This window comes from Pan troglodytes, chromosome 11 (assembly GCF_028858775.2).
Source record: "Pan troglodytes isolate AG18354 chromosome 11, NHGRI_mPanTro3-v2.0_pri, whole genome shotgun sequence".
Classification (NCBI taxonomy): Eukaryota; Metazoa; Chordata; class Mammalia; order Primates; family Hominidae; genus Pan; species Pan troglodytes.
Window position 1 is genome coordinate 11398211 of NC_072409.2, and position 13275 is coordinate 11411485.

At 44.5% G+C, this 13275-nt stretch overlaps 1 protein-coding gene across 37 annotated transcripts in view; it reads right to left on the bottom strand.

Moving 5' to 3' along the window:
- RALGPS1 (Ral GEF with PH domain and SH3 binding motif 1) overlaps positions 1-13275 on the bottom strand; it is a 309829-nt gene that overhangs the window by 165412 nt on the left and 131142 nt on the right. For 29 of the 37 annotated variants that reach the window (XR_010148845.1, XR_010148843.1, XR_010148844.1 and 26 more), the window contains 2 exons: positions 7639-7728; positions 4844-4936 (listed from right to left, as the gene is read on the bottom strand). The exons of 2 other annotated variants lie outside the window; for them this stretch is intronic. Coding sequence is in view for 32 of the 35 variants with exons in the window: in XM_054659088.2 (XP_054515063.1) it covers positions 4844-4936; positions 7639-7728 (183 nt within the window). In the remaining 3 variants the exon portion in view is untranslated. The remainder of the gene's footprint in view (positions 1-4843; positions 4937-7638; positions 7729-13275) is intronic. 6 more of the 37 variants (XM_063788296.1, XM_016961701.4, XM_063788300.1 and 3 more) reach the window with 1 other exon arrangement.

The window sequence follows — 13275 nt, forward strand, 5'->3', positions numbered from 1 at the left end:
CAACATGAAAGCCCATGAGGACAGGGGCCTTGACTATGGCTTCAGGGCCTGACATTTGAGAAATGTTTGATTTGCAGAATGAATAACAGCCACACGGTGATGTGTACTCAGGAAATCAGAAATGGCTGCTACAACTTCTTGCTTAGGTTTCATGGCTTTAAGGGAGCCAATATTCCAAAGTGGTCCCAGTGCTGGGATAAATCATTACCCATCTGCATTTTTCCAGGCCAGCTATGGTAGCCTTCCTGTTTGTGTATGCAGATGGCATTTATTAAGGGCCTACTGTGTACAGGCCTATGTTCAGTGTCAGGCGGTCCTGTGCAGCTCACCCAGCAGCTAGCACTTAGCAGCCACCCATGGAGAGGCCAACAGGACGCCCTGCCCTAGCTTAATGGCCAATTCTCTGGAAGTCATCCGTGATGCAGCCAAGTGGCAGGTATCCTCCCACACCTGTAACTCCCTTCCACCAGGTTTCCCAGATATTCAGGCTTTCAGTGCAACCCACAGGGATGGCACAGAGAGCTGGCCTGCCCTGTCCCCAGGCCCTGTGTGCTAGCTGCATTTCTCTAGCCCCATTTCCCAAGCAGTGTAGGTGTCTATTTGTCCCTGCCCTGTGCCCAGCCTGATTCTCTCACAGGTTCTTGCCATTAGCAAGCCATCCAGCATACCCGCCAAGAAGACGGACTGTGGATTCCAGCAGGACAAGGCTGTGTCATGCTGGTTCTGTCACTCACCAGCTCTGGATCTTGAACAAGTCATTCTATCTCTTCAAACCTAAGTTTCCTCCTCTACAAAACAAAAACTATCATAGCACTGACCTTTGGGGATGTTATGGCTGGTTCTTCCAATGCCACCTGCACCTCCCTACTCTGTGGCACATGAGGTCTCACCAGTCCCAACTCAAAGGACAAGTGAGCAGAGAGGAAACAGCTCTCTTTGGGCAACATTTCTATGGCCATCTCATACCAGAAATTAACAGCAAAAGAAGGATGCAATGCAACTCAGGACAACACATACAATTCAAACAACAAATGTATAGTGGCTGGGCACCAAGGATACAGAGAAAAATCAACATCATCGATGAGGAATGCAGTCAAAAGGGGGAGGCAGACCTATAAACAAAACTGCAGAGTCGGTGCATGCTCCACCCTGCGTGCTGTTACCAGACAGGTGCATCAAGAATACAGACAGTGGAGTCTGCCATTCCACTGGGGCTGGGGGTGATTTGGATGAAAGAAAAAGATGATGAGTTTGGCCCCCTCTGTTTCCTAAATGTTCTATGCCAAATGTAGTCCTTGGATTAACAAGACATGTGAGTGAGTGAGAGGGGAGAGTCTGATCTAAAACAAAGGCTGAATAGTGGGTTCACCAAGAACAAGCAGCTACCCCACAAGTGACCTTGGAGACCTCATGCTGTAATCCACACAGTGTGTATCACCTCCTCTCTCCCTGACACAATACTGTGGCAGTTGCCATTCTTATTTCCTGGGATGCTGCATCTACCCACCTTTTGCTCTGGTAAGTGGCTCTCTGTAACCAGGGAAAGAGCCCTGGCTCAGCCCTTAGGACACAATAGGCAGGTTTCTCAGAATAGGAACAGGGACATGTTGTTGCCCTGAGTCCCCAGCAAGGTGACATGTAATCTTAGTTCCCTGGCATCTTCCTCTTCCCCACCAGCTAAATGCCAACGGAGGTGCAAAGACAGGAGCCAACCCAGGGAAGTAGAGGAGCAACAGAAACCATGGTATAAACAATCAATCCAAGGAATCAGTGGCCAGAAGGCATTTGCAGGGCAGCCTTCAAAGTCCTGCTGCAGCTCTCTGGCTCATTGGCTGCACATCCCCTCCCTGACAGGCCCTCCTCTGACTGCTCTTTCTGCTGCACTCCAGCAACCAGGTGCCAGGCCAGCAGCAGCCACACCCAAGACAGAGACCCAAAGGCCCGGGAGGCACCGGTAGTCTACCAACCTTATTTTCAAGTTCCTAATGCAATACTTATGGTACAAAAGGGAAAACAAAAACAAAAATAAAAAAATAAGACCCCTCTCTTGTTTTGGCTGACAGGGGGTAAGCTGGAATTGTCTTTTTTGTTCAGTGGCGTACGGTGGTTAAGAGCATGGATTCTGGAGCCAGGCTGCTTAGGTTTGATCCTAGCCCTGCCACTTAGCTGTGGGACCCTGCATAAACCACTCTACCTTTCTGTGTCTGTTTCCTCATCTATAAATGACAATAGTAACAGTGCCTATCTCAATGGGTAGCTGTCAGAACAAAATGGTTAATATATGTAAAGTGTTTAGGGGCCAGGTATAAAAGCTGACACCTGTAATCCTAACAGTTTGGGAGGCCGAAGCAGGAGGACTGCTTGAGCCCAGAAGTTTGAGACCAGCCTGGGCAACATAGCAAGGCACCATCTCTACAAAAAACTTAAAAATTAGTTGGATGTGGTGGTATGGCCTGTAGTCCCAACTACTCAGGAGGCTGAGGTGGGAGGATTGCTTGAGCCCAAGAGGCTGAGGCTACAGTGAGCTGTGTTCAGGCCACTGCACTCCAGCTGGGTGACAGAGTGAGACCTTGTCAGACAGACAGACAGACAGACAGACAGAAAAAGCATTTAGGGCAGTACCTGCCACATGCTTTTATCTTGGCATATGTGTGAGGAAGAACACAACCCAGATGGCCTGGAAGGGTGCTAGGTGAATATGCCCACGCCTTTGAATGGGTCCTGGGTGCAAATTCCATTCCAGGCTCCCCAAGGAGATTTCTTCTCTCTCTCTCTCTCTCTCCTCTCAATCAATCTCTCTCTTTTTCAGAGATGGGGTCTTTGTCACCCAACCTGGAGGGCAGTGGCATAATCATAGTTCCCTGCTGCCTTGAATTCCTGGGCTCAAGGGATCTTCCTGCCTCAGTCTCCTGCGTAGCTGTGACACAGGTGCACATTACCATGCCCAGCTAATTTTGTGAATTTTTGCAGAGATGAGGTCTTGCTATGTTGTCTAGGCTGGTCTCAAACTCCTGGCCTTAAGCGATCCTCCCACCCCCTGCTCCCCAAAGTACTGGGATTATAGGAGTGAGTCACTGCACCTGGCCTGGAGGTTTATTTTCATTACAGCAAAGAACCATCAACAGGAGTGAAGACCCAGCCACCTTGAGTAGGGCCTGTCAAGCCAAACAGAGTGGTCCTGGATACTGCTGTGACCTGCTGCTGCTCACTGTCCTGGCAGTACACAGCATCCCCTGGAGGACACCATCGCTTCATCCATGGGCCTGGCCCTATCACTGAGTGGACCGTATCTCTGCGCAAGACCCTTAGACACCCAGCCCTCTGTATTAACTATCTCTGCCTCCACCAACTGTACAGCTTATAGGGATTGTTGAGAGTTACAATATTACTGACAGTAAAGTCTAGGCATCATGAGAAGATTCAAAAATCATCCTGCTGGGTCCTCACATAGCTCCCGGCAGTCCAAAAAACAATAACAGCATCTAAGTGATGGAAAATTCATTTGAAAAAGAATCTCCAAGCAACTTTTGAAAAAAAGCCTCACTGGTCAGATGGACTTGGAATCACAGGGCTGGCAGCAACTGCTAAGACCGGTGGCTTCCAAACTTGCTTTCAACCTCCAAAGCCATTGCTCAGTTGAAATTCACCCAGAAGTCCAGTACATAAAACTGATACAAACAGAGCTGCTCTGGTGGAAATAGTGCCCAAACCGCCTGCTTGGCAGCATCTCTCCACTCTCTCAGCCCCTGGTGGCACCCAAGGCAACTCTAAGGAACCCCTGGGACTCCATGAAGCACTGATGGAAAACCAAGAATCTAGGCCAACCTCCCCGAGTTGATACGAGAAAATAAGTCGCACAGAAGTCATGCTCTGAATGGCACCTGAATGCAAACCCAGTTTTCTGACACTGGGCTAAAACTTCTCACTCTACTTTGCGAGGACTAAATCTATGGAAAACGGCAATTTAAAGAAACAAGGCTCATTTTCGATCACCTACAACATAATCCCTGAGTATTTTAAAAGCCCTTGAACCAGCCAAGTAGGAAACAGAGCCCAGCCCCACAGACTGGCAGAAAGCAGTTCGGAAATGAGTTGCAGAAGCACATCTGACAATTCCATACAGTTTCTGTCAGTTCCGTGGGATATAAACAGGTCTTAAAAGGCTTGTGCTGTGTGGCTGTGAGAGACCCCAGATCAGGCAGGCCAGGAGGTGAATGCTAATGAGCTATGGAAATAGCAATTACTTCCCCCATGTCAGCCACTATGCCAAGCAAAGGAGCATAAAGAGGCCTGAGATATTTTTAAAGTATTTTTACAGCAGAAAAACTTTCCTACAGACTCAATTATGTAACTATCAGACTCCACCTCTGAGCTGAAATTATCCAGGGCCTTAGGAAAAAAATCCGTTTTTTCCTACACGGGGGTCACAGGTTTCTCCAGAGAAACTTAGCGGTATGGCTAGTGACCCAGGGCAGCTGCGAACCATCAGCCCAGAGACCTTCCCAAGGACAGTTTGGAGCCTGCCAGAGAAAAATTCCAGCCAAGTGGAGGGCAGAAGTCATGCCGCTGACCCGGTCATCATTCATGACATGGTGGTGTCCAGGAAGATCCACTCTGGGGGCTTCTGACCCCAGCCACGTCAGCACCTTCACCATTCCCTGGTGCCAAAATGGGGCTGGGGTCACTGACGGAGTGAGGATGCCTACAGAACTGTCATCAACTCATAGTAACTCTGTTGTTGGCAAAGTATAGACAGTAAGAGAAAGGCTGGGGCTTGTGGAATGAAGAACTTCACCAACGAAATGATAGCCAAAATCAGATAGACTTAGGGAGATTAACTTACAGCCCAGGTTTTTGTCAGCCTGAAGATGGGAGCACTTTGTAATGCTGATACCACAGACATGAGAGAATGAAGGTTGTTGAGTTCTAGAAGTTTCTGAAAAAAAGATATGGAATAGATTATTTTGCTGCTATAAACAACAGAACAAAAACATGCTCAAGTGTTACCAAATGTCATATTTATGAAATTCAATTACACTTAAAAATATCTCATGTGGAAAACATAGTTCTAAGGATTTCATAGAAACCATATGCTTTTTTCCTCTTAAATTGTCAAAAGGTGAGTCTGCATCTAAAACGTGCAAAATTTCATAAGCTGACTAGTCTGGACAGAAACATGGCACGGGGTAAGGTTTGATAGTGTGCATTATGTTCTTTTTTTAGACAAATCTGAATACTGTCCCAGCAGGCTTTTGTAAACTAAAACCCCGCCTGTGCCAACAGCATCAATGTGGGTCTTCTATGATTACCTTAACACCAGAAGGAGACAGAGGCCAAGGAAAGATGGTACCAATCTGCATAATCCCTCTCAGCTGGGAAGGCAATGCTCGGGCTTCCCCATCACTTGACCATGTTCCTTTGAACCAGACCCCAAATTAGTGAGAACATTTGGATTCAATTCAGTCTCAGACAAGTTTCTTACCATGGAGGGAAACAGAATGAGACACAGTTGAGTGTAAGTACAGAAAAATGCGACTGCTCTGTTCCTGGTTTTATGCTAAGAGAAACCTGCTAACAGGACGGGGGTGCCATTTCTCTTTCTTGGGAGTCAATGAAGTTTGGGTTATTAGGCAGGCTCTATGGAATCAAAAGACCTGGTTCCAATCCCAGCTCCCACTACCTGTGTGTCCTCATCCTTAAAGTGCAGAAGGCAATCACGGCACTTCTGCTACATGAGACAGTACATATCAACTGCCTAGACCAGTGGCTGGTCCCAGAGCAGGAGCTCAGTACAATATGAGTCTCAGCCTTGTCTTTCCCCACCCCTGTCACTTAAGTATTTCCAAGCTCAGTTGCCCCTTCCTCTAATATGTCTTTCCTGACTGTGTCCCCACAGAAGTCCATGCATATCTGTAGCACACTGGATTGTACTTGCTTTTTACTTGCCTCTCTCTCACCCTGGACTGTGTGTTTCCCGAGAGCAGGGACAAAGTTTTGTCTACCATGGTGTCTCTGGTACCCAGTACAGTGCCCAGCACATTGTAGGGCCTAGTGAAATGCATAAAGAAAGGAAAAGCCCTTATACTTAGTCCTCACAACTCTGTTCCTACTTGGAAATTTCTCTGTCACCACATGAGCTAAATACTTCATTTCACACATCTCGTAACATTCTCTAATTGTTTCCTGTGTGTAAGAATAGATTCTCTAAGTGAACTGAATTTCATTCTATGTATCTGCATTGTTATGCCTGTCACAGAACTTCTTTTTAGAGCTGAAAGGGCTCTGGAAATTATCTAACCCACAGCTCTGGAAATTATCTAACCCACCCCTTTCATTTTATAGATGGGAAAACCAAGGCCCAGAGAAAGGAAGGGGCTTGCACAAGGAAAGACCCAGGGCACAGAGCCAGCATGACAGTCTGCCACACAGAAAATGGCAGAGATTAAGGAGGGATCATTTTGAATTCCATGGGTGGGCACCATAAACACATTTCCAAACTGACAGCCCAGGAGGACTGGAACCACATCCTACTTTCTCTTGTGGCCCAGAACAGAACTGATTGACAGCAACAAATATCATTAAGCCCAGCACCAGTTCCAAGTACTTCAGGAGAATGCATAGGAAGTAAATGTGGCCACTGCTCTTAACATAAATAGATGATGCACTTAACCTGCCCATGAGGGCCAGCAGAGCAGCTTCCCTGAAGGCAGAGAGGCACGACTCCGATTCCTGCCCACCACTGACTGGCTATGGGGCCCTGAGCATGGACACTTCACCTCTCTAAGCATTCCTTCCTCTGCAAATGGAATAATAATCATGTGAGCACTGAATATGATGAGGTCAGTAAAGCAGGTGACCATAGCATGGTGCCTGGCTCGTAAAGGGCAGCTTTCCTAGGACCTGGGTGGGAAGACAACACATGCACACATGAAGCAAGCAGCGAAACAGCCAGCACGATGCTGCGGCTGAGAGTCAGACAAGCCTGGGTGGTTGAAACCAGTGTATGGGGAGGAGCTACTGGGCGTGACAGTGGTCCAGGATGGCCCACGGGATGGCATAGCATTCCTAGAGATAAGGGAAGAGAAGGGAAAAGGTGATTCCCAACAAGGACGGAACCTATCAGGCCAGGGGGCAGGAGGTGGGGATGGGGGGCTGCAGAGTCATCTGGCCCAGACCTGAAGCTCAGTGGGAGGTGGGTGGGGTGTGCTGACTGCTGACAATATTGTGCAGGATGTAGTGATATCACAAGCATTGAGCATTGATGCTAACTAAAATCCATCAACCCCCAGAACTGGCTAAATCTAAAGTAGGAGAATGAATGGATTCCAGGGGCAGCCTCTGGGTCCTGCCTTGCGGAGAGACTGTGAAAGCCCAGGTAAGGAGAATGGCTGGCCGCTAAAATTATAGGGTGTGGGGCATGCTGCCAATTTGCGCACAAGGTGCTAGGGGGCTGGTGAGCACCCAGGCAGGTCTAACAGCTGGCTCTGCCTAGGGAAGTCAAGCCACAGCACCCTGTTTGAACTGTGCCTGGCAGGCCCACAGCAAAGCAGCTCCCAAAGTACTGAGGAAACATATTTTTGGGGAGGAGGTGTGGGAGAGAAGAGGGAAAGGAAGGAAAAATAATAATAAAAATCTTACCTTGGCTATTTTCACAAAATGGCTGAGGATTTCTGCCCTTATTTTTAAAGTCTGTGCTGTTAGAATTTCTCGTACAACCCAAAAACTGACCTGTAGAATCAAATACACACACATACACACATACACACCAGAAAAGTTGTTAATTGCTGGACCACCCGTGTCCCCCTTGCCCACCGCTGTTATGGGACTTCCAAGAGGTCAGGAAACTGGGAGAGGATAGCCTGGGGTCACATGAGTTAAAGAGTTCCTCTACAGCACCCAACCCTGCAAATGGGCCGTGTTCTCAGCACCCTGTCTCCAGTGCACACTGCAGTGCCAAGAGAAAGCAGCACTTTCCTCGTCATCCCAGGGAGCGCTGGGCCTCCGTGACACGAGTCTCGAGAAGAGCTGCTGGGAATCCTGAGATGAATCAGACTGAATTCCTGCTCAGAAGGATCCCAGTTGTGAGGAGATCATAGATGATGGGTGGATGAAGGGACAGATGGACAAAGAGCCAAAGGGACATGTATATTGGTAGGAACACTTGTGAGGTCCATATCCCCAGCCAGCCCTAAGATAAGGAGGATTCATCAATATTTGCACAATTTTAACAAATTTAATTTTTTGGGAGAGGCCCATCCCATAATGTAAATGATATGGAAGTATCTCTTTCAAAGTTCCATAAAGCAATGCATGTTACAGGGCATGTTTTCCCGGAGACAGCATGCACCAAAAAGGGTATGATGGTAGCTTTGGTTCAGAAGCCCATTCATGCTTGACCTCTCACATACAGCAACAGCCCGAACCCCTGTGTCTGATGGTGGAACAGGAAAGTCATCTACCAGAGTGGAGCTGACTCACATGGCACCTCAATGCAACGGAAGAGACTCATGCCAAGAAATGCTGGGAAGTGGCTAGCTCTTCCTGTTTATGTTTCACTTCTGTAACAACAGTTCTATGTGAAACACGGATGCCCAAGAGTGCAATGACAGCACTGCAAAGAAAGGTGGAGAGCCAGGCAAAGCACGGGGCATAGGGAGAATTAAAAAGAAGGCAAGGCATCTAAAACCCCTAAACTTTATAGGGAAAAATATAGTTAAGGATATTCCAGAGCTAATAAAACAAGCTTACTGCTGCAATAAAATGTATTCTCGTTATTGAAATACCATCACTTTTCAAATAGAAAGCAAAGAAAGAGAAACCAAGAATCAACAATGTGCTTTTTATATTAAGCAGGAGTATTATAGAAATGTTTTCTCAGTGTAATTATCTGTGGTTGCCTCCAGGACATGACTGGGTTTCCATAGAATCATTTTTTTCCAAGGAATTGCCCACAATTAAGCTCAGACTCAAATATTTACTAGCCAGTTACAGAAAAAAGTTTTTCTAAATACCAAATGGGATGCCCATAAACCTTATATTTTAATATGTGTACATTTTTATGGCATATTATCACACTCAAGTGTGATAGTTTACATGTACAATTTAATAGATTCCTGCATGTCAAAGAATCACACGTTTATGGCATATTACGGAACATGGAAGCATTGACTCTGGAACTGCAGCCCATGTTGTGCAGAGGCAACTCTGAGTCAACAACTCGATTCAGCAGAGTTCCATGAAGCCCCTTCGGTGTGTGGGCTCCAGGCACTGGGAGCCCAGACCTTCCTGAAATTGAGGTGACCAAAGGAGGAGGCAGAATCCTTAAGGAATCGCTGTATTAGAAGGCAGCTGGTAATAGTGGCCATGGAAGAAGTTCAAACAGTAAACCAAAGTATGAGAGAGGTAATGACAGAGGAAGGCTTCTCGAAGAAGATAGGCCTTGAAAGATGGGTAGACTTTAAACAAGAGAAGACTGAAGTGTGGCCATATGTCCCATGACCAGGGACGGCTGGATAGGCTGAAAGCGCTGGTGTTGCAGGAGTGCTGTGGGTGGGGGTTGTGAGTGACGATGAGGGTGGGGAGGGAGAAAAAGACCAGATTGGGTGTGTGGTGAGGAGGGGAGGACTGGTGCAACAAGGTGAGAGGAAGGAGCTAAAACACTATGCTACACAGGGACTTTCAGAGGCTTCTGAGCAGGGTGATAGATGAGATCCTTTGCAAGGATAGAGACACCCATTAGAAAACTGATGCAATGGTCTCAGTGAGAGATGAGGAGGTCTGAGCCAGCGCCATGCTGAAGGAGATGGGAAGAAGAGGGAGATAAGGAAGACATTACAAAGGTAGAATCAGCATAGTTGTAAACACTTTTTTATTTTATTCTCTTTTCTAACTACAAAACTTAAGCTTTTAACTTCAGAAGTTTGATGAAGAAAACAAGGAATAAGAGATAAGTACAACAGTAAGTCGTAAGAGATAAGTACAAAAAGACAAATCTCAGTCTCACATATAGACCAACATCATAAACACTGTAGTATGCGTCCCTCTAGTCTTTTTTTCCTTTTTTTTTTTCTTTTTTCTTTTTTGAGAGGGCGTCTCGCTCTGTCACCGAGGCTGGAGTGCAGTGGCACGATCTCTGCTCACTGCAACCTCCGCCACCTGGGTTCAAGCGATTCTCCTGCCTCAGCCTCCTTAGTAGCTGGGATTACAGGCATGCACCACCACACCTGGCTAATTTTTGTATTTTTAGTAGAGATGGGGTTTCACCGTATTGGCCAGGCTGATCTCGAACTCCTGACCTCAGGTGATCCACCTGCCTTGGCCTCCCAAAGTGCTGGGATTACAGGCATGAGCCACCATGCCTGGCCATCTTTTTTTTCTCTATATAGAACATGTTTGTCTCTTAAAACTAAATTGGTGTATATTAATTATATATCACAAGATTCTTATAAGTGAATATTCTACAATTTTTAGCAGCTTCCAAGTATTTCATCATAGAGAAGTATCATCATTTTCTTAAATAACCCTCTACTGTTGAACAGGTTATTTCTAATTTTGTTGTAATAATGCTGAGATGAACATCTTTATACATATGTTTGTACACTTTTTATTAAGGTCCTCAGATAAATTCATGTAAAGTGGAGTGAATAAAAGCGTGTGTACCTGTTTTCAAAAGTATATGTAAAAAAAGTGGCCTCCAAAAGGTCTATTTGTTTACCCATCAACAAGTTGAAGCAGATCCATGTTGCCATACACAGGCCAATACCAGTTACTATCAGTTTTTTTTTTTTAACTAATTCGATGGGAAAAAATGGTATTTCACAGTTTCAATTTCACATTTCTTTCATGACTATTCAGGTGTTTTTTGTTTGTTTGTTTTGCTTTTTTTCAGTTAACTTTTTTTGTTCCAAATATTTATAGGTCATTTGTATTATTTGCCTTCTGAACTGCCTGCACAGGTCCTTGTGAAGAACTATCTTTCTACTGGGACATCTTTCCTTCCAACCTCAAACTCCTGGGCTCGAGTATCCTCCCACCTCAGCCTGTCAAGTAGCTGAAACTACAGGCATGCATCACCACACCTGGCTTTTTTTTTTTTTTTGTATGGATGGGGTCTCACTATGTCACCCAAGCAGGTTTTTTCTTATTATTGATTGATAAAAGCTCTTTGTATATCAAATAAAAATACATGTTGTGAGTCATATATTGTACCAAGAGCATGTAGACATTGGTACTCTTATACATTGTTTGGAGGAATCAAAATCAATAACATTTTGAAGAACAACTTGAACATATCTTTCAGGATGTTTAAGGTATAGTCTCCCTAGAATATTTACCTTACAAAAATACAGAAATATAGAAACACAGATACACAAGGTTTCATTGAAGCACTATCTACAATTTTTAAAAGCCCATTGATAGGGAATTGGTTACACAATTTACACTACCATTTCAAACTCTGCAAGGAAGTCACTAAGCTCAGCCAATATTTAACAAGTGGGAAGTTACATTCTACCTTCTTGAGATCTAATCTACATAGATTATTTGAAATTCTTCTGCATGAGAGATTTGTCGATTCTTCCACATTTATTTATATCAGTATAGACTTGTGGATATTTATTTTATACTTTGGGTTACAATCCAATACTATTATTTATATGCTGCTCAAATTGTTCCAGCTTTGGCCTTTGAGAGTTCTTTCAGTTGGCTCCTGCATCCCTTTGACACAACCCCTGTATTGTTTTGGTTTGTTAGTTTGAGCACTTCCTTACCTTCTGGCAATACAATATGCAACAGGCTCATCTTTTATATTTCTTGCCTTAGTCTTAAAATTAGTCATTTCTCCAAGGAACGTTGGTTCCTTTTATCAAATAACAGTATTAGAAACCAAGATTAGCACAAAACAGGTATGAAGTATGCTTGCTGCTACTGGGGTATCATCGTTTCTAGGTCCTCTCAGCTGGCAGAGCCAAGAAATTTTGTGTGTGTGTGTGTGTGTGTGTGTGTACTAACCCATGCCTATACACATATCTGTAAAGATTTCTATATGTAACCATCTATATCTGTATTAAGCTAAACATGAGTTCATACTGATGTCTCCAACTGTAATCCATTACCACATAGGTCGTTCTAGCCTCCTCACACCTGGCTTATCTGTAATTTCCCACTCCAACAGTGAGAAACTTGGTTCCCACCATCTGCCATCCATTTCATTATACTCTCTTATATTCATCTATTTCTTATATTGTTTGATTCCAGTGCACAGGGATAATGGTTTCAGAATTGTTACCCATCCCCCTTGGGGAACAACTTTATCAAATGGAGTATGGTGTTTATATACAGTTCCTTTGTCCTTAGCCTTATAGGCTCCACTCTATTACAAATTTACGTAGGTCAGCAAAGTTTTCTCTCCCTGTCCTCAGTGAGGTTGTTCATACATTTATAATAGATTCTTTTGTTACATTCTGCTATAACATTTTGTAATATTATACGTAACAAAATGTAACAAAGTGTTACATTGATCCCTCAAGTTGAATTTTAAAAATTTGCATATATTAAGGTTTCCTCTTGGTGCTATAAAGTTCACAAATGCACTGTGTCATGTATCCAACATGACAATATCATATAGTTTCACTGCCTTAAATAAATAAATAAATAAAAACCCAGGCTTCACCTATTCAGCCCTCTCCCCTTTCCAAAGCCCTGACAAACACTGATTTGTTTATCATCTCTATAGCTTTACCTTTTCCAGAATGTCAAAAAAGGAAATATAAATGTAGAAGTATAATCATGTTGATAACTTGATTTATGCTAGCAAGAACATTTTCTTTGCTTTGTAATAAACCAACAATAATGATTCAGAAGGAGGAAGAAAAGAGAAAAGGCATCCTCCATATGCAACCTTTCAAGACTGGCTTTTTTCACTTGGCAATATGCACTTAAGATTCATCCATAACACAAAGATGGGAACAACACACACTGGGGACTATTAGAGGAAGGAGAGAGAGTGTGGCAAAGGCTGAGAAACTACCTATTATTGGGTACTATGCTCACTACCTGGGTGACAAGATCATTCATACTCCAAAACCTCAGCGTCATGCAATATACTCATGTAACAAACCTGCACAGGTACCCTGAATTTAAAATAAAACATGAAATTATTTTTTTAAAAAAAAGATTCGGGCCGGGCACTGTGACTCATGCCTGTAATCCCAACACTTTGGGAGGCCGAGGCGGGCAGATCACCTGAGGTCAGGAGTTCCAGACCAGCCTGAGCAA